Source organism: Stegodyphus dumicola, chromosome X1 (genome assembly GCF_044657685.1).
Source record: "Stegodyphus dumicola isolate Sdum_Otavi_A_Nest chromosome X1, ASM4465768v1".
Lineage (NCBI taxonomy): Eukaryota > Metazoa > Arthropoda > Arachnida > Araneae > Eresidae > Stegodyphus > Stegodyphus dumicola.
The window spans coordinates 199,683,257-199,704,207 of NC_140780.1; the positions used below are offsets into that span (position 1 = coordinate 199,683,257).

Below are 20,951 nucleotides of genomic sequence, written 5' to 3' on the forward strand. Positions count from 1 at the left end.
TATATTATGTATCTGTGCTACGAACTTCTCTTCCCAATGTATACTACCACTTGCATTAAAAATAAAATGAAATATAATGATAAAATTCTGTAACAACTGGTCACTGACTATATCAGTGTTTCCCAATTAATTTACCTACGGACGTTTTATATTTTGTACAACATAACAGAACTCCTTAAGTGCTTTTAATATAGCATACAGAAGTGAATTCATTTTAGCAAAGAAATTTTTGAGGTTCTGGGTCAAAATGCATTTAAATTGAAAGTTTAGTATTTCCACAGAAAGCTCAACCACCATTTTATCCCTTTTTATGTGACATATATAAATACAGCTAACTTGTATATGAAAATTAAAAGACAAATTTAATCATATTAAATTATAATGTTGGTGTTAGATCCTTTATTTCTTGTAGTGTTAAAAATACAAGTAACACTAACATACCTTTTAAAAAGCTCAAGCCCCCTTTTCCTATTTTGCCCTATCTGATAAAACCCTAATAAAGCACTTCTGTGGATGGTTTCGTAGTTCTTTGGAGAAAACAGTAGTGCTAATGTATAGTTTAAATATCAGATGTGTTACTTTTCGAAAGATGTTTTAGTAAAAATGTCAAACATACAGCAAAAATAACTTAATTATAATATTGTTCAAGCCATCAGATAATAAAATTAATGAAAAAAGTTTAAATTTTAAGGCATAAAACTATGGTGGAACTACCACAAATTAGACTATACTGATCAGGCCACGTATATGAACACAGCTATAAAAAACAGCATGAAATATAATCATTTCTAATCGATATTGGAATTTTTACATTTTTAAGACAACACAACAACTAAAACTGAAGACCATCTGAACAAAATTAGAAATATTGGTAGAAGCAATTGGTAATACTTTCAAAAATACTCTAAAGACTGGAAGAAACATCGTTATCAACGAAAGCATAGTTCTGTGGAGAAGGCGTTTTGATTTTCGCCAGTAAATTCCAGGCAAGCACCATACGCATGGTGTTAAACTAGATAAGTTGTCTTCCTGAAGGTTACACTTATAATACTGACATTTACGCAGGAAAGAATGCAACACAAATTGAAAAAACACAGTTGTATGATGTAGTAATGCGATTTGTAGATAGATTATTATTTGAGGGTCGCATATTATTTACAGATAGTTGTTACACAAGTGTCCTTTTGGTCGAAGAGCTTTTTTTTAAAAAAAATAAATTAAATATTGGTGGGATTGTCAAAATAAACAAAAAATGTCTACTGTCACAGGCAAAATAAAAATGGAGAGAGATTATGATTTTTGAGAGCTATAGCAGTGTCATATTTTGTAGATGGACTGACAAAAGACCACTTTCTATGTTAATGCAAAATAGGGTGTTGATTTGTATGACCAACTGACATCTTACTATAGTTATTTTCAGAAAATGATTAAATGGTATTGAAAAATTATAATACAATTAATATGCGAGACATGCTTAATAAATGCATAGTACAAAGATAAACAATACATACAGCATACATAAAGGAAGCATATTAATATTTTACAATTTAGGAAGCAAATTACTGATCAGCTACCAATGTTCACAGCATTGAATAAATGGATATTGAAAAACCAATATTTTCAAATAAAGTTTGACATTTTCTCAAACAGCATAAAGAGCCTGCAAGAAAAAGTTGTAAGGAATTAAGTTGTAAGGTTATATATAAACAAAAGTTAGTGACTATGCCACGAGGAAGGCAGAAAGGGTAAAGACTTGTTGCAATAGTTGTAAGGGCCAGCCAGCACTTTGAAATGTTTCAAAAAATTGCATAGAAAATATAAACAATAAGTTAGGTTTACAGTGAATTATTATGTTTTTACAATCAACTTTTTGTTCATTACGTTTTTAATATTATGTTCAGTTAAGTTTTTAATACTAAAATGTAATGTTTTTGGTACCTAATTTTTGTTAGTTACATTCATAATATTGCGTTTAGTTATACTCAAACTATTCATATAAAATAAAGTAACTCCTACCTTTTTTTTAAATTAATATACATTAAATTTCCAAATTTTCAACTATACGGCAATTTTACCCAGTTTAGTTTTACCCCCCTTTTTTTTCACCTATTTGATGGAAAATTTAGGTGTGAGCTACTAGTGGTATATACCGCCAGATGGAAAATTCATGTGTGAGCCACCAGTGGTATGTGCCACCTGATGGAACTTTCAAGTGTAAGCCATTGATGGTACATGCCACCCGATGAAAGATTCAAGTGTCAGCAACTGGTGGTACACACCAGCATGAACGTTTTAAACGGTGAAATTTTGTTTGAGAGGACAAATTCTGCTAAAATAGCATAGAATAACTTTGCTGTCAGAAGAAAACAAAAAAGTTTTTGTTTTTCTTGTTTTTTACATACATAAAGCTTCTGCTAAAATTATCGTATTTAATACCGAATTCCTGCTGTCAGAAGAAAACAGAAGAGTGTATTCTTTTATATATATATATACATAAAGCTTCTGCTAAAATTATCATACCTAATACTGAATTTTGCTTTTTAAATATAAAATGTTTGTTCCCACACTTTGTACAACTGGGTTGTTAAATTTCTTTGATTCTCATTCACTGCTAAAGATATGGAAAAATTAATTCAGATTCACAAAAACTTTACACTACAAATAATACAATTTTTATGTAAGTATGCACATAAGTAACAAAACAAGCTTTTATTGAAAGACTTTAAGTCATAACACTTTTTTTAGTAAATACAGATTTGAACATTCACTGTTTTAGTGAAACAATCAAATAATAAATATTGAGCAAATATGTTTCTGTATTCTTATAAATACTCTGATTTTTTTAAAATTAATGATAGAAAGCAATAAAATTAAAAGATTTCTAAAATAATAATAAATTTGTTTTATATAACATAAATAATACTAAAAACAAACGTAACATAATTTATTTTCTTAAAATTCTAATCATAAGTACAAAGGTATAAGTTGTAATCAACAGAATATGAGCTGAAGGTTATGGGACAGGCAATAATGCTGATTTCCAGGGAAGCAGTGTAAGACCTAGGAAAATGAATATGAACATGCAGCAAATAGAATCCATACACATTGATCACATGATCAAAATGGCAAATAACATACAGCAATCACTGCTGCCAAGAAACGATATGGGCTATCCAAAATAAGGTACAGTACAATATTTGACTGTTTTCCTGCTGTCAAAACCCAAATTAGAGCTGGGTGTTTATTCTTCAATTAGATCATTTCTCAGTTCTTATATGCAGTGATTGCTTGGATGGCGCACTGAGCTACTTTTATGCCATAATGCATGTCCTATTCTTTCTTTTCTTTACAGCTGTGATTGCATTCTAGACAACCAAAATTTTTATCTACCACACAGGTTTTCCATGATGGCCTTCAACCTCTTTTCAGTTGACTGCAACTTATAATAGGTAAGGTACAAAATAAAATCTCATTATAAAATAAAATTGTTCAGCAAGAATAAGAAAGGAAAATAAAACTACAACAAATAATTAAATAACTTTCAGTCATCAGATAATTCACAAATATGTATTAAATGAGCATCTCAGTTTGAAAAGAAAAAATACATGAGAAAATGGGAATGTTATACTTAAGCATCATATTTTCTCCTCTTCACCTACTAATAATGTTGTGTAATGATCACTTACAGTTAAAATTACATTAAAATATACTAATTACATCAGAGTTTATTTGATTTAAACTTATCATTTGAGACTTTCCATTTTAAAAATGCTTTATAATAGTTTTTATTTGATTCAATATTAGGAACAAAACAATCACTTGCTTTCTTTAAAGAGCTTAATTCATCTTGATTTTTCCAGACACCTACAAACAAAAAAATTTATTTATTTATTTATAAAGGTAAAATACAGCGAAGATAAACTACACTAGGTATTTTATCTCATCCTTATTACCCTGAGGAACTATTCATAAATTTAAAAGCTGGGAAAGTGCAAATTTATATAAAAATTACTTGTCATCTACTCATGATTTTTTGAAAACAAATGCAGGTATCATCACTTTGCCATTCTGAAAACTGCATTTAAAAATATTACCAAATTTGCATTGTTTTACAAGACTGTGCTGTATTTAGATTTATATGCAGGGGACATTTTAACATTTGGTGTTTGAAGCTCATTTACACTATACTGGATCAAACCAATCTAACAATACATATATACTTGGGTAGAACAAATAAATCTCATGAAATAAACATCATATTAACAAGACTAAAACAAACTAATATGCTCTGCTACTGATATGTAATTTCTTTGAGTATGGCATTTTAGATAGGATTTATGAAGATAACATGCAAAACATTTTGGTGGGACAGTCGTTTAGAGAAATTTCTCTGCTTTGTCACATGATATACAACAGCCTATCACCACATCACTTTAGGGTTACCGTGAGAAGGAGAAAATGGTTCTCCATTACAAATACAGATAACTAACAAAGAACACCCATTCAAGTTATTTAATTTGATGCTGATTGGGCAAAAATGTGCAATCTACAAACTACTCCTTGTGGAAGGAAGGAAAAAATCCAGCATCTTTCTTTCAGTGATAAAGGCAGTAGAAAATTTGTTTGAAATAGTTACTCTTTCAAAACAGATAGATGTGTACAATATTTTAAGTGCTGTTTGTCTTTGAAAAAGTGGAACATCTTTAAGCACGGAACATGCTACTGCGATTGTTAGCATAATCAACAATTGTTGGAGTGGGGGAGAAAAATATAAACAAGTTTCCTTTCAGACACTTTGAGTGCTGGTATTTGAAATTTAGCAGAATGATCATTCAGTCCAGTTGCTTCACCCAATGACAGCAACCAATCTTTATATTTTTATATTTTGCCTAAAGAGTATAAAAGGCTTGTGTATAAGGAAACTCTTTGGTTGTATGCCTGTGCCAGTATAGAGCGGCATGTTAGCAATATTAATATTCATAATTCTCATCACTGACATTCTTTTGACTTCATTTTCTTTCAAGGTGCATTCAGAGTATCAGACTGCATAATTAATCTGTATAGTAGTGTGGTGTCTTACTGATGAAAGTTTGGTTTGTAACCTCATTATGTAACAGTATTTCAATGGGAGAAGAAAATTCTAATACTATCACATTGTCATAACCAGAAAAGAACTATCAAGGGAATAATAACTGTACAAACAAGACATCCAACAACAGTGTCGTATTACAGTGTTTACTGTAAACCATGTATATCAGTGTGTATCGTGTCAGGGTGCACTGCCTTCCTGATGAACAGTTGCCCTCCTCCCCATACAACAGATCATACACAGGCTGGTTGTAGCAGTATTATGTTTTGGGAGACGTTCTCATGGCCGGCTCTGGGACCCTTAATTTGTGGTAAAACAGACGATTAAAGCTACAGATTAGGTGAACATAACTGCGATACAGTTGTACCCTTACATGGCATCTGTCTTCCCAACTGGAAATGGAAACTTTCAGCATGACAACGCCCCACGTCACAAGGCTCTTACTGCATTAAGAGTGGTTTAAAGAGCATAAGAATGAATTCCAGTTAATGTCCTGACCACCTAACTCGCCAGATCTCAACCTGATAGAGAACATTTGGGATGTCATCAGTGGCAGCTCAGAGCTCAAACACCACCATGTCGGAATATCTTGACTTTGCGTGATCACTACTTAGATATTTGGTACGTGTGTCCAGTATTCTACAAAAATTTCTGGCATCCATGCCAAAGGCAAGTTTCAGCTGTACTGTAGGCCAAGCAATGAGCTATTCAGTAGGTGGTAATAATGTTTTGGCTCTTCAAAGTATATATATATACACTGGTTATCAAAAATTAAGGAAAAATCACAAAAATAGCGATAACTCCCTCAAAAATAAGCCAAACCGTGTAAAATATGAATATGTTGCCAAGTAAGAGTAGCTGAGTAAAACTGCAATATTAGTGGCGCTGCACCCAGAATATGTCATCTCCGAGGAGCATGGAAGTACATGTTTGAGAGCAAACCCACATATTTCATTGTGAGAGTGACATCAGAAATCTGAGATAGCAAATTCATAACAATGACCTCCAGGCATCATTTGCTTGCAGAACTACGATAGAGAGCTGTTGGGAGACTAGAAACAGTACAAAGTCAAACAGAAGCGGCCAGATGGCTAAATGTGAGTTCTTCTGTGGTTCATAGACTTTGGAGGCAATTTCAAACCAGAGATTTGGCATCTACGAGGTGCAGCCAAGGATGGTCAACTGCTACGACAAGCGCCGATGACCGATATTTGACATTATGTGCACGCAAGAATAGAACCGCTACTCCAACTCTTCTTAGGTGCTCCCTTGCTGCAGCCACCGGAAGGTGGGTGTCAACATCAACTGTGCGTAGAAGGCTTCACGAAGGTGGTCTGTATGGGAGGCGACCAGCCATTTGCGTGCCGCTTACGCCAAGCCATAGGAGGGACCGTTTGCAGTAGACACGACAACATGTCCACTGGATGCCTGATCAGTGGAGGGCTGTTCTCTTTACGGATGAGTCAAGGTTTAGCTTCCAAAGCGATAGTACGATTGATTTGGTTTGGAGAGCACCTGGAACCTGTTGTCATCCGTCAAACATCTATGAAAGAGATGTATACAGAAAAGGCAGAGTCTGTGTTTGGGGTGGCATCTCTAAGTGGACGCACAGACCTCTATGTCTTTCCAAGGGGAACCGTGAATGCTCAGGTTTATAGAGATGACATACTTGATGCTTATGTGCACCCATATGCTGGGGCAATAGGTGATGTTTTACTATTACAGGACGACAACGCAAGACCACACAGGGCTCGCATCGTAGACGCTTATCTTCAACAGGAAACAATTATGCGCATGAAGTAGCCAGCTCAATCCCCGGACCTGAATCCTATCGAGCACGTTTGGGATGCTTTAGGGAAATGTCTAGCTGCTCTCAATCCGCCCCTCAGACCCTTGCTGCGCTTGCAACTACTTTGCAAGAGCATTGGCTCTCGGTTCCTAAGGAACTGATAGACCACATAATTGAAAGCATCACACATCGCTGTATGTGCTGCATTGCATCTAGAGGCGATCTTATTCCATATTGAAGGTACTTTTTCTATAGCAAACTGACCCCTTCAATTTGTTCATTTTATATATGTGCTAATTCCTATACTACCATAATTGTCTGGTAATTTCTTTTTATGTTATTTGATACCTTACTATGTGTTGTATATTGTGGGTAAGTTTCATAAAATTTTTCATGTAACTTTTCCAGTAATCGTGATTTTTCCTTAATTTATGATAACCACTGTATATATAATGCATGGTTGCAATTATTAATATTGTTGAGGAATTGCCTTGCTTTGATTCCAATTTAATTTTAACTAGATTATTTTACTTCAATCTTGGTTTAAAAATTTTGCTTTTAATTTTTAGCCTATTTATATTATATGTTTTGTATATATATATGCACACACACACACATGTATTATTAGAGAAAGTGCACCTCTCAAATTATGCCAGCAAAATGAAGGCTAACATTCTAGGCAACATTCTTATTGCTTAAATTCTTTCTTTCGCAGCATGCATTATTGGCACAAGTGCAAATATAAGGAGCTGCTAGCCATAAGTTCTCAATTCCAGTGGCTTCTAGAATTCTTCATGAAACATACTTTTAAAGAAAGAGAACAAAAAATAATGTACTACAAAAAACTTAAACGCAACTTCTCGTTTACATTATTCACCCTTCTTTTATTCCCCCTAAATTTATATAATTGATAGACTTAAAATTTCATTTATAAAACGTCTGTGAAACATATGAATCTTATGGAAGAAAATGCAGATTGCTCTAATTTTACAATTTACACATGGGAGAAATTTCAATAAAGATTAATGAAGGTATGCATTTTCCCTTGACATTTTTAGGACAATTTATTCTGAACAAAATTAAAATTTTGATAATTATTTATTCAAAGTACTCAATGGCAGTATTTTATATTCTGAATGTTTTTACGAGAGATATTATCTATTAATCAAATATAAATTTAAAGGAAAAAGCAAAAACTTAGAATAAAAATAAATGAAATTGCTTTTTCGTGAAAATTTTGTAATGCTTAATTTTTTACCTTTAATTAAAAATGGTATTCTTGAATAAATTTTCTTCCAAAATAAAACAACAGTCAATTAAAAATAATTATTATATTAATTAAAAACATAGTAATTACAGCGTGCATTAATGTAGGTACTTTTAACTTTGCATACCTGTTGTAAAACTATAAAAATCCACCTACAGTCAATAAAATTAGAACTAGTAGAAGTGTGGTTCCTATACTTGCTTTCATGTTTTCTCATTTGTGCACATTTGTGTACCCTACAGCACATCTGCATGGCATTTATAAATGTATGCTCTTATGTTATCAGGTAAAAATTTTGAATTTACAGTTTTTCGAAAAGTTTGTGGAGGGAGTTTTGAAATACCATGTACATTAATAAAAAAGTTACCTTTGATTAATGCTAATCTCAGAAAATGCATATGTATTTTTATACCTACCACAGTATAATCCTGCTAAGAATGCAGCACCAAGACTTGATGATTCACTGTGATTTAATCTGTGTATTGGTTTCCTTGTTAAATCTGATATCAACTGAACAATAAAGTCATTTTTTGAAACGCCACCACTTATTCTGCAAATCAATGGATATATTTAATTCAGTCTAAATATAAACATGCAATCTTCATAATATAAAATTACAATTTAATAACATGCATAACTAATAAAATTTTTTAAATATAAAGCAACTAACAAACATTATCACTACATAATTTTGAGGAATTCACAGCCAATTACTGCTATGGATTCCTAAAAGTTATTTTACCGTATTTAGTGCACATGCTGTTTCACAAATGGCAATAGTTTAAATTTTAAGGTTCAAACTTCAAGACAATTACACATAAAACAATTTCCCATAACAGCCTCTAATATTTTGAAAATAAAAATATTAGATAGAAATGTTTTGGTTTATAAAGTTACATAGCTGTATTTAATTATGTTGTAATTTCTTCCTTCTCACACAAGGTGCTAGCTATCTTATTTATATAACAGATGTAGCACAGCACCCAAAATATTGTACAAACATAAAAATCCAAACTGAAAGTAAACTATTTCAAGTAGTCCATATAATATGAGACACTTCATTTACTAGAAGAAAGGAAACCTCTTCAGGCATTTAAGTTCACGTGATGGAACTGTGACAAATGTTTTCAGAATTGTAGTAAATTTCACAGGAGAAACACATTCAATTAAAATATGCCGTATTTATGCAAATCTAATGCGCCATCGAATCTAATGCGCATCCCCATTTTAAAACTTAATAATAAAAAAATTGTTTGTCAGCGAATGTAATGTGCATCAATGGTATGAGGAATTTATTGAATCTTATTTTATACAACAATGGATTTGTATATAAACTATCAATCAATGGTATGATAATTTTATTTAAATTTAGATACCATATTTTATACAACAATGGATTTATATGTAAAGTAGCAGAACATAGAATTAACCTATTAGTGGGCTATTGTTATGTGAAACAATCATTGTTAATTACCACTACCATATGGTAATTAACAATGATTACCATACGGTAGGTATGGTAATCATTGTTACCATACCTACCGTATGGTAATCTATCATAAAATATGAACATGAAATAAATCGTAATATTTCTATCTAGCTAACAGTTTCTAGAATCAGTGATTAATAGCAAATGTCTTTATTCATTAATGTTTTCATCACTGGAATCCTCGCAGCTCTCTTCGTCAGAAGCAGATTCATTTCTTCTTTCCTCATCATCATCATCGTAATCCTCGGCGTTCCAGAGCACCTCATCTTCACTGCCATTCGATGAATTTGAAATGCAGCATTTCTTGAAAGATTTCATAATCATTGGTGCTTTGATGCTTTTCCAGGAAGCAGAAACCCAGTGTGCAAGTTAATTTCTTTCTACTAGATTTAGTTGCAAACGGTGCCAATTTCTGTTGCCGCCACAAGCGAACATTGCTCTCAGCTACGTAGAACTCTCTCCCTGCCTTTCTATTGCCATTTTTTTCAGCATAAAGAATTACTTTACATTTGAAAGTAACGTCATATGACATTCTTCTCTGTTTGCCCTCCATTTCTTGACTACGTACTCTGCAGTTTGTATCCTCTATGCAATAATGTGTCAATGATAAATGTAATGGTAAATGTAGTCGAGAAAGACAGTAATCCATTGTTATGATTTAAATTTGGTTGACGTCATCGGCAAACTTTGCACTCGAATCTAATGCGCACCCTAATTTTGAATACAACATTTGGCCAAAAACGATGCGCATTAAATTCGCGTAAATACGGTATTTAAATTAAAATATATTATTATTCAATTCAAATGTATTTAAATCTGTACAATGTGTTTCTCCTGTGATATAAATATGATTCAGCAAATGAAGACAGCTACGTAAAGAAAAATACTTTTTAAGCAGCTGTAATTAATTGCAAGCTTAAATAAGAAAGTACTCAGTACAGTAAATATTTTGTTAATAGAAGTCTCTTTTAAAAAATGTAAAACATTTTCTAAGAAAATATCACCTTTTTTCCTTCATGTGCTTAATATAGCAAAATAAAAAAATACAACAAAATTACTAACAATAGGTATAAGTGTCAGTATTTTAAACCCATTTCTTTGACATGTTTCTGACAGACTAATATTCATAAAGCATTTTTTTACTTTCTAATAAGCTTATAGCAAACTCAAAAAAATTATTATTCAACAAATTTCCAAATTTGTGTATATTTTTATACTTCTAGCCACTTCCAAGATTATCTTCATGCAAAGCTCGTTTAATATTAATACCACAACAATCTTGATATAATCAATGTTTATTCCAGAATGTACTCTGATATATCTGCAATACGTAACTTAATTGATTCTCAAGAGTACAGAATTTAGCCACAACAAATATGCATGATTATACCAAAGAAAAAGTCCACCATTTAGTTAGTTTAATCAATAAAAGACCAAGGTTTCTTAAGTTGAAAAAAAAAAAAAAAAAAGAAGTTTCTAGAGGTGCAACCAATGCCATGAACATTCATGTTAAGAAAACATATTTTAACTGTATATATAAACAAAATTAAGTATACACATCTTTACATACAAACTTTTAATTACACATTTCATCAACAATAAGTTATTACACAGTTACAACTATGCTTAAACAATAACATAACTTACCTAAATACTTTATTTTTTGTAAATAAGTTATCTTTCATCATATAGTCAAAAAGCAAACAAACTTGAAATGCTAATGCTTCCAGAACAGATCTGACCAACTGCTGCTTGGACGTCTGGATTTTTATGCCAACAAATGCTGACGATCTGGAATTTTCTTCTACAGCACACTAAAAAATATTAAAATTTATATGTAAATACAGAAATAAAAGTGAATTTCCACATGCTCTGGTAGCAAAATACCTTATACCTACTACATCCTTGTTCACAATATTTCCTCTTGTTAGGTAAAATTTCAACATACATTCAGACTAATTCAGAAGTCAAACAACAAAAATCAGCGTTATACCTACAAAATTTTCCGCAAAAAACCGCAAAAAAAAAAAAACCGCAAATGATCATTTGCGGTTTTGCAGCTGAAGATGATGGTTCGGTAAAACCATCGAAACTAGTCCTGTGAAAATTTTGTAGGTATAACGCTGATTTTTGTTGTTTGACTTCTGAATTAGTATTTAATCGGCGTGTTATTGTGTCTTAAATACATTCAGACATTATGCAGCTGAAGCTTCATTAAGTACTTATTAAGTTTACTTACACATGAGATCTTCATCAAGTCATCCTCTATTACAAAAGTTGAATGCAATTATTAAATGAATGTTCATAGTAATAACACAAAAAGGGCAAGTAAATTCATCTATTATTTATTTGAATTGACAACAGTTCCTTTTAAATTATATACAATTAAAGTTAATTAAAAGACCACAAAAGTAGTGAGCAGTTTTTATTATTATTATTAGAAAGCTTCTCAAAGTGTAGTAATTATGTAGCCTGCTCTAAGTGTGATAATTATTTTTAGTAATCTAAAACTACAAAGCCATTTAATTTTACTAATGAAAAAAATGAGACATTTTAAAAGTGAACATATAAATCGTAAGAAGCACTATTCAGAATGCAAACTGGACATACACAAAAATAAACTATGATAGCAATTTCAGTAAAAACAGCCCCAAAGAAATTAAACAAATGAGTTAGTTTATCATTTACTGATGGGTGTGGTATTGGCTAACATTTTATTAACATAATTTGTTATGATGTTTTCTTACCAAATTTCTCTAGATAAGAACTAAAAGCGTATTATTAAGAAAATTATTACCTAAATTATCAGTTACAGAAATAGGCGCTCAACAGTAGTGAAAATAACATGATATAATTTTAATGAAAATGTGCTGAATATGGTTTTGACAAAAATACTTCTAACTTCAGTAGCATCAAACATGTTAACAATTCCACCATTTCCACAAATTATGCAGATCATTTCTACTATTTTCAGCGTTGAAGGAAATGAAAGATTTGAAGAAAAACAAAACTGAAGGCCAAAAGCAGCTTTATATTTTACAAGATTAAGAAGCCCCTTCCCTTTTGCTCAGTAATTTATAAAGCCAACAATATTTAGTTTTTAAATATAGATGGAAACTGCAAGTCATCAAAAGAAACAGAGTTGCTGAGAAAACAGATTGTTTAGATAATGGTAAAACACTTGAGGGCTATCTGCTTAACGAGAGAGATGCCTTCATGGAGAACTTATTAAGAAAACTAGCTCATATTCACATTACATATGGAGAAAACCACAGAAACTCGTATGCAGCCTCCCCATTGACTTGGGTTAAACTAGTACTCAGCGATTTTACAACTTGCCCACTTGTGGGAATTGTAAAAAGCAGATTTGTCAATCTAAGGAAACAGAACAAAAGTTCACTCACCATCACACCAACGCATAATTTACATCTTAATGTATTCTAAGTTCTACAAGTCACTAATACTTCTAAAAATAATGAATAAGTTTCAATTTACCTTGATTTGGGTTAAAATAACATGCAGAATAATGATTACTGCAGAAGTTAAACAACAATAATCAGCACAAAATTTGCAAATTTTGTACGGCTAGTTTCAATGGTTTAAATACAGAACCATCTTCTTGAGCTGCCTGAACAAATGAATGAGATAAAATATGGTTATAAGGCATGAAAAATTCTTATCCCAACACATTAAAAGGCCTCCTCTCACTTTAGAAGGTTACAAGAATTCTTCTGTCATTCCTTTCTTTCCATCGATTAGCTATAAAATTGCACATATTTTACAGAAATTGAACTTTTGGGTCATTTTCTTCTTCTATCAATAAAATTCCCAGTTTCATACATAAGGATCCCCCTTGCATATATGAATTCCTGGGGTATTCAGAGGCTTCCTTGCCAATGTGGTTTATTTCACATTGGTCAAACTAACAGAGCCTTAAAATTCCACATTAAGGAGCATGAGGTATATGTTAAGAAAAACGAAATACAGAAATTCTCTGTTGCCCAGCACTGTTGGTCAGAATATCACACTTTCCATTTTTCTGGAGCAAATATTCAAAAAACATCTTCCATTAGTGAATTACTTGTACATTTTTCTAGAGATATTCCACATTCAGAAAAATTTTCCTGTTCTAGTTAACGACACTAATTCAAATCCATTTTTACCCTCAGGCCTTTAAAGGAAATTATGTTTTAGTTTTTCTTGTTTCATCAATAGATGGCGCTAGTAGCTTGACATTTTTTCAGTCATTTTTATCACCATATTCTATTTTGTTCAGTTGCATTTAGGCAGCTGAAGAAGATGGTTCTGTATTCACACCATTGAAGCTAGTCCTAAAAAACTTACAAATATTATGCTGATTCTTGTTGATTAATTTCTCCAATAATTACCTTGGCATACCATAAGATGGTAATTTTTTTGCACATAATAGCTTCTGCTTTAAATGGATTTTGAACATACGAAGTTACATGCTATAACTAAAATTAAAGCACAGAACCCAGTGCCAGACTTAATACAGAAAGATTCTCTAGACAGTCACAATTTTGAATCTTCCTTATTATTTCCCAAAGCATTAAAAATTTTACCAACCAACAATTGTTACAAACAAATTTCATTACATAAAACTGAAGTTACTGTCATAATATGACACTTAACAAAATTAATTAAACGCTAATAAACAATATAATACAGTATTACTGAACACGAACTAGCATAATGTTAATTTAAATAAACCAACAAAACCTTACACAATTATTTTCTACAATGTTTTGGGCGAGGTTAATTTTTTAAAATATCTTGCAGATATCTGGATTACAATATGAGTTAAATGCCAAAAAGGAATATGGCACAGCAAAATAATACTCTATAAAGCAATGAAATGATATGAAAATTGCACAAAATTATGACACATTAGGCATACACAAAGATAAAGAAGATTTGATGTAATATCATATAAATCACAACTGCTTCAGCATATGATACTTCCCAAAGACATTTCAGATCAGAACTATGGCTATCTTTGTGACAAAATGCAGCTTTTTAGACAGTAATAACTTTCCTAAGACTACAATAATTATTTCAATTTATAGACTAAAATTTAATATATATGCACTAGAAAATAAATTTCTAAGAATATCTTGCACTATAACATGATACATACATGCAAAGAATTCAATGAAACTTACATCTGTCACATCAGGAAAAGGAAGAAAATAAACTCCACCACTATCTAAAATAAATATAATACACTGATATTAATAAAACAAGTAAGAATAATAACGCAAAACATTAACCAAGAACAAAAAATAAAATATACAGGGTGCTTCAATGGGTTTTACTAATCTGTTCTTTGAACAGTTAGTGAATAGGCAGAGTCTCCAAATTTTATGCGCTTCCACCACTGTCCAAAATAAGGGCACATCCTGAGTTTTCATATAGCTGAACACCAAATTTTTTTTTAAAGTATTTATAAATGTAAGTTGAAATAGCATGCATTTGAAAGTGGCCTACAATATCTGCATTTTAATATATATTTAAATAATGAAATGAACAAAATAAAAATTAAAAGTTCATTAGATTTAAGGTCTAAAATACTGATGCGGAAATTTTTTCTGATTACATTTACAAATAATTTATATCCTAGAGTCATAATTAAATTTTCCTTGATTTGATGCATTTTTCACAATAATTTATTTTCAGGTGTAATAAGTAGCTAAATTATGCTAATCAATTATAAATTCATCTAGCACCTGACAAAAGCTGTTCACTGTTACAGTTAATGTTGATACTGGCAAAATCAAGGACTCGGTCTTTTAAATTTCACTTATGTTACGAATATTGATGCTATTTTTATGTGCAAGTTTATTTTCAATCTTGACAGCAAAACAGAGAACATTTAACTCAAATAATTCGTGTTAGGTATATCTAACCCTTTAACTGTCAAGTTATTTTGATGATTTGGGTACACAAATTGTCAAATTTTTTTATTGCAAAAACCAAATGTTTAGTACAAAATAAAATATACTTAAGTAGTTAAAAATTGATATTTTGACATACATGGGTAAAATTTTTAAAGTTTTGTAGCCACTGCATATTTTCTTTGAGGCAGCTGTCACTCAACATGGCAGTTGCAAAGTTCGCTTCTAGTGGAGCATTATTTTCTAAAAATAAAAAAAAAATTAACTATTTTCTAAAACATAAATAAATATAAGTGAATACCTATTAGTAGTTCAGTAATTCAGTCTTATGTGGTACAACTGGAAACACTTTTCCAAGCACAAACCAACTCCACAATCACTACACCAGAATCGTGATTCCTTCCTTATCTTTTCCCCATTTTTATCCTTTTTCGAACAACACACTTTGCACTGTCTTGTAGGCTCACGTTTCGCAGGAATAGGAGGAAAATGGGATATAAAATGTCGTTCAGTAAGACGGGCAGGGTTATCTATTGTAGGTGGTCTGCCAAGATTCTTTTGTCCAGAAGCTGCATCATCATATTTATGTAAAAGCTCTTCTACAACTTGGATTCGAAATTCTAAAAATGTAATACGTTTCTCAACTACATTTTTATAGAGCAAATATGAGTTCCAGAGTACCTTGTTTAGTAAATGTAAAAATATCTTTTTATAATATTTTATCTGACATTTTCGGATTGTTGGATGAAAGGATATTTCCTGATCACAGCGATCTATCTACACCACCCATAGTTAGACCGTAATTAGAAACAATCTTCGGCTTGAGTATATCTCCATTTTTTATTTTTGAGGCTGACCATGGAAGTATCATGAATACTGCTCATCAAACACACATCCTTCATCTTCAGTTGAAGAATCTAAATCATCTATATAACGTTTCAAAGAACTGGACGCTATTTTACAACAAAAAGATCCCATGCACCTTGAACCAAATAACCTCTAACCTTTGAAATCTTCATTAAAGTGCTGTCATCTATTGAACTGAGCACACATTAACTTTTCCCGAGATACAGTCAGGTTTGACAAAGAGATGAAGCCGAAATAAACGTCTCCCGATATATATTCGGGTATAACAATACGATGCACCCAAAAAAAAAAAATTACCCCGAGTGATACTCGGGCGTGACATTTTCGAACACTAGTGCTGTGCCCGAGATTATCTCGGGCATGACAGTTAAAAGGTTAATAAAATTTCAGATAAACTGAAATTAGAATAAAGAAATTTCCCTGCATTCATGAAAAGTTTGCAGATTCGCTTATTATTAGAATCAAACTTTTTGTTTATTTTCTTGGACATATTACAGTTTCACAATACAGATAACTGATTTCACATTTTTGGATAAACATTCTGTTTGGAAGTGGGGGAGGGGGAGTATTTCTTTTGTGTATTGACTTTTTGGGACTTAAAGCTGTGTTAAATTCCTTTGAAGCCAGATGGCGCTGCCATCGCTACTGTTTACAAAAGAATGTTAATTACTTTTGAGTTTGCTTCAATGACAAAGCAGAGAGTGAGTGTGGAAGCCTCAGTGTCTTTCACAAATTAGTAAAATAAAATAATGATATATTACAGATTAGTTTGTTAATTAGTTTAATTAAGAGTTACAGTCCATTTAGAGTTTGGCTGGACCATTTTGAGTGGTCCTGTAGAGACCAAGCAATATCGGCTAAGTAAATAATCTAGTGTAAAATTGTGATTTTGCCATTTTTGTTTCTATGGAATTTGTGTTTGTGGATTATAGCCAGTGTCTGAAAGAAAGGGATAAGTAAAAAAAAAACCCTTGAAACTCTATTCATTATTAACTGTTGCAATTAGTAAATTCTGAATTAAGTTTGTGTGATAATTAGTTATTATTGATAAGTGTAGCAAAAATGGCTACGAAATTAAAAGATGTTCTGACTAAAAAGAGAACTCAGAAAACTAGCTTATCGAAGTTGCAAAAGAAACTTTGTGAGCCAGATTTCATTGTTAGTGATTTAGAATTCTAAAACATTAAATTTAACAATTTCAAAGGGAATTTGATAATATTTTTGATTCCATTATTCATTTAAGTGGTGAAGAAAATATCGAAAAAATCTTCAGTGAGCAAGATGAAATCAATAGTAGTATTATTGATATAGGATTTGAAATAAATAATAAATTGTCAAACGTTGTTAAACAGAATAAAGTAGAAAACAGAGTCAAAAGTCGTTAATTCAGACACCCATAATCCGGAATGATCTATAATCCAGACCTCAAAGCTACAAAATTTCTGCGCATGTGTCGCGTTGACGCATGCACGTAAGACCTTTACGGCTGCGAATATGCGTGTGCGCATGCGCAAAATATGTTTACGAATGCGCGTTTAATGTATTACGGATGGTATAAGCTAAGCTAAAATTATCTAATTCAGTTAATGTTGATGATTGCGTTGTTCCTTAATCTTCGAATTGGATCCAGCTTATTATTTTTTGCAGACTGTTAGAGCAATTTTATAAAAGTAAGCTTGAACTTTCGATTATGTCAAATAGAATTTCTGATATATATTTACTAATATGTAAAGGATCTACAAAGCGAAAGTATGTTTCGAAGTCCATTAAACAAAAAGTGGAATTGCTGCAAAAAATGGATAAAGGCATATCCTTTGTTTATCTAACCATTCCGAAATCTGTTTATCAATTTCACGCTGCTCTGCGTGTGGGAGGGGGCGATACGGTGCGGCGCGCAATGAACTGGAAGTTGATCTGTCAGCACTATCCTTATCTTCAGGGCAGATGTTTTTATTTTATTTGGCTTATAATTCCTTACTAAATTTAGTATTTCATCTCGATGTACTCCGTCTTTGATATGATTTAAATCAAATTCCTCGTCATTATAATTTGCTTCTGATAGCAAAGAAAGTGACTCAGAGGTTATTGAAAACGAAAAAATTTCGATTGGCAAATTAGTCGGTATTCTCGACACAGCAATTATAGGACTCGAACAGCGGAACTTCGTAACTGAACAAGAAATTATGTCTGTTTATAGAATTAAAGAGAAAGTATTATCACATAAAAAACGAAGCAACTTAACTTACATCGAAAGAAATGTTTAATAAAGTAAACAAATAAATATTAAGCTTTTTTTTTGTAAATTTTGATACCCTTTAGATCATAATTGCTCTTTATTTCATAAATTACGGTTTCATATTTTTAATTTTATAATTTCTGCATGCCATCTTACCAGATTTAAACTGATTATCTATAATCCGGAAAAATCGATAATCCGGAAGTCCCAACGAGTCCGGATTAACGACTTTTGACTGTACAGTAATTAAAGAAAATCTGTTGTGCGTTTACCTAAGATTTCATTACCAATATTTTCAGGAGAAATGCATTCTTGGCTTTCCTTTAAGGACATTTTTAAAGCGAGTATTGATCAAAACCCAAATTTATCAGATGCTGTAAAATTGCAGTATTTGAAATCAGCATTGAAAGGAAATGCCTTTAGAATAATCCAAACAATAGCTATAACAGAAAATAATTATAAGTTAGCATGGTCTCTCCTTGAAGAAAGATACTCAGATCTTAGAGAACAAGTGTATGCTCATCTTAAAAGATTTATGAGTATTCCCGTTATTCAAAACGAGTCAGCTTCTGCGATTCTAAATTTAACTGATATTACAAATGAAGTTGTAGGATCGTTAGAATATCAGAAGCTTTAAAAATTTGAAGGGAAACAAAGGAAATTATGCGTGGAGCTGGGATGAATCTACGCAAATGGGTGACGAATGATAATCATTTAGCTAAAAAATGGGAAGAAGAAAATTTTGACATTCATCCGCTAAGCTGAAATGAAAAGATACTCAAAGTATTAGAAATTCAATGGGATATTCAGGAAGATAGTTTGAGTATAGAGACTTCTTGTTTGACTGAAATTTCGAGAAGAAAGAAAAGTACCAAACGCTTCATCCTCCAAACAGATGGAAAAATATATGATCCTCTTGGACTCATCACACCATTCACTGTTAGAATAAAACTTTTACTACAAAAGGTATGGTTACATTAATTACCATGGGATGCTGAGCTTTTTTCTGATTTGAAAGACGAGTGGTGTCAGTGGAGCAGTGGGCTTTCAGAACTTAGTAACATTAGTGTTCTAAGATTTGTTTTGGATTCATGAGATGGAAATATTACCAAACAAATCACAGCAAGGATGCCCGAAACCATCACAGCTACCAAAACAATAATGAAAGAACAGCCATCAGCTCGACACTTGGTTCAAAACTTGACATCAGTCCAGCCACGTCAAGGTGATTAGCTCATCAATATATTAACATTTTTCTTTTATCAAATCATATTAAGACAAACTCTCGGGTCAGATGCAGCTGAAAATGACAGGATTCTGCCAATACCATGTACCATATGATTACACTAGTATATAACGATATAATTTCTTTCTGGTAAGGTCGGAACTTTTGGTCAGATTGACGATTTAGCTTAATATGATCTCATTTGGAGCAGCGAGAAGTCCGAAATGGTCACTGTGCAGCCTCTTCATCCACAAAAAAAGTCACTTTTCTTGGTGCAGCTTGATGCTTAAAACAAATAGTGCTTTGAGAGGAGAGGCACCAGATTATGAATTCAGAAGATCCACATCCAGTTCTTGATAACAAGGTTCATTTCTGGTGCCTATTAAGAACACTAGATTCAAGACTGGTGTTTTCAGCGGAATAAAGTTCTGCCACATTCAACAGGCAATGTCCTGGATTTGCTCAGAAGTCACTATGAAAGTCGAGTTATCGCAAAATGGCTTCCCGAATCGCTTAGGAGAAATAATTTCCTTGTTTCCCTTCCCACACAGTCCCGACTTATCGCCACTCATCTTCTTTTTACGGATCTACATTAAAGTCTATAGAGATTGATCAAAAAACGACAGAAGAGTTTAAAATAGCGATATCAAGGCAAATCCCGGTCGGTGTCCTGGGTAGGACTTGTACCTAGACAGACTTGACTTTTGGGGTAAATAATCAATCTTCAGAGTGACTAGAACTATCGTTTATTTGGTGGTAGGTTCAGGTTCGGCAGGTACTGGTGTACTGTCTTGTTTGCCTTTTGGCTGTGGAGACGCTACATGGTTAGATTTCGAAGGTTGTCCTCGGGGGGGGGGGTTGGCTCTTCTAGGCCAACGATTGGGGACACTGCAATTTTGTGCCCCTGGGTTGAGTGGGGGGTTATGCCTCCCTGAATCACCTCTAGGGGTTCAGACATCATTAGTGTGTAGGACTTCTCTAAGCCTGAGGCTAGGAGACCCATCTCCCTGGTTTACTGTCCTACTACTTTACTGTGATACTGTAAGTATCAAAAGACTATTTAAAGCGGATTAT

The 20,951-nt window shown here is 32.4% G+C and overlaps 1 protein-coding gene across 3 annotated transcripts in view; it reads right to left on the bottom strand.

Annotated features, from left to right (window-relative positions):
• Positions 1-2,928: 2,928 nt before the first annotated feature.
• LOC118186325 (glycerol kinase 5) overlaps positions 2,929-20,951 on the bottom strand; it is a 122,931-nt gene continuing 104,908 nt past the window's right edge. For 2 of the 3 annotated variants that reach the window (XM_085807940.1, XM_085807941.1), the window contains exons 13-16: positions 14,818-14,861; positions 11,282-11,448; positions 8,562-8,695; positions 2,929-3,864 (exon numbers count right to left, since the gene is read on the bottom strand). In XM_085807940.1, coding sequence (XP_085664066.1) covers positions 3,719-3,864; positions 8,562-8,695; positions 11,282-11,448; positions 14,818-14,861 — 491 coding nt within the window. In that variant the 3' untranslated portion in view covers positions 2,929-3,718. Of the gene's footprint in view, positions 3,865-8,561; positions 8,696-11,281; positions 11,449-14,817; positions 14,862-15,688; positions 15,793-20,951 lie in introns of those variants that run through there. The other variant, XM_085807942.1, reaches the window with a different exon arrangement.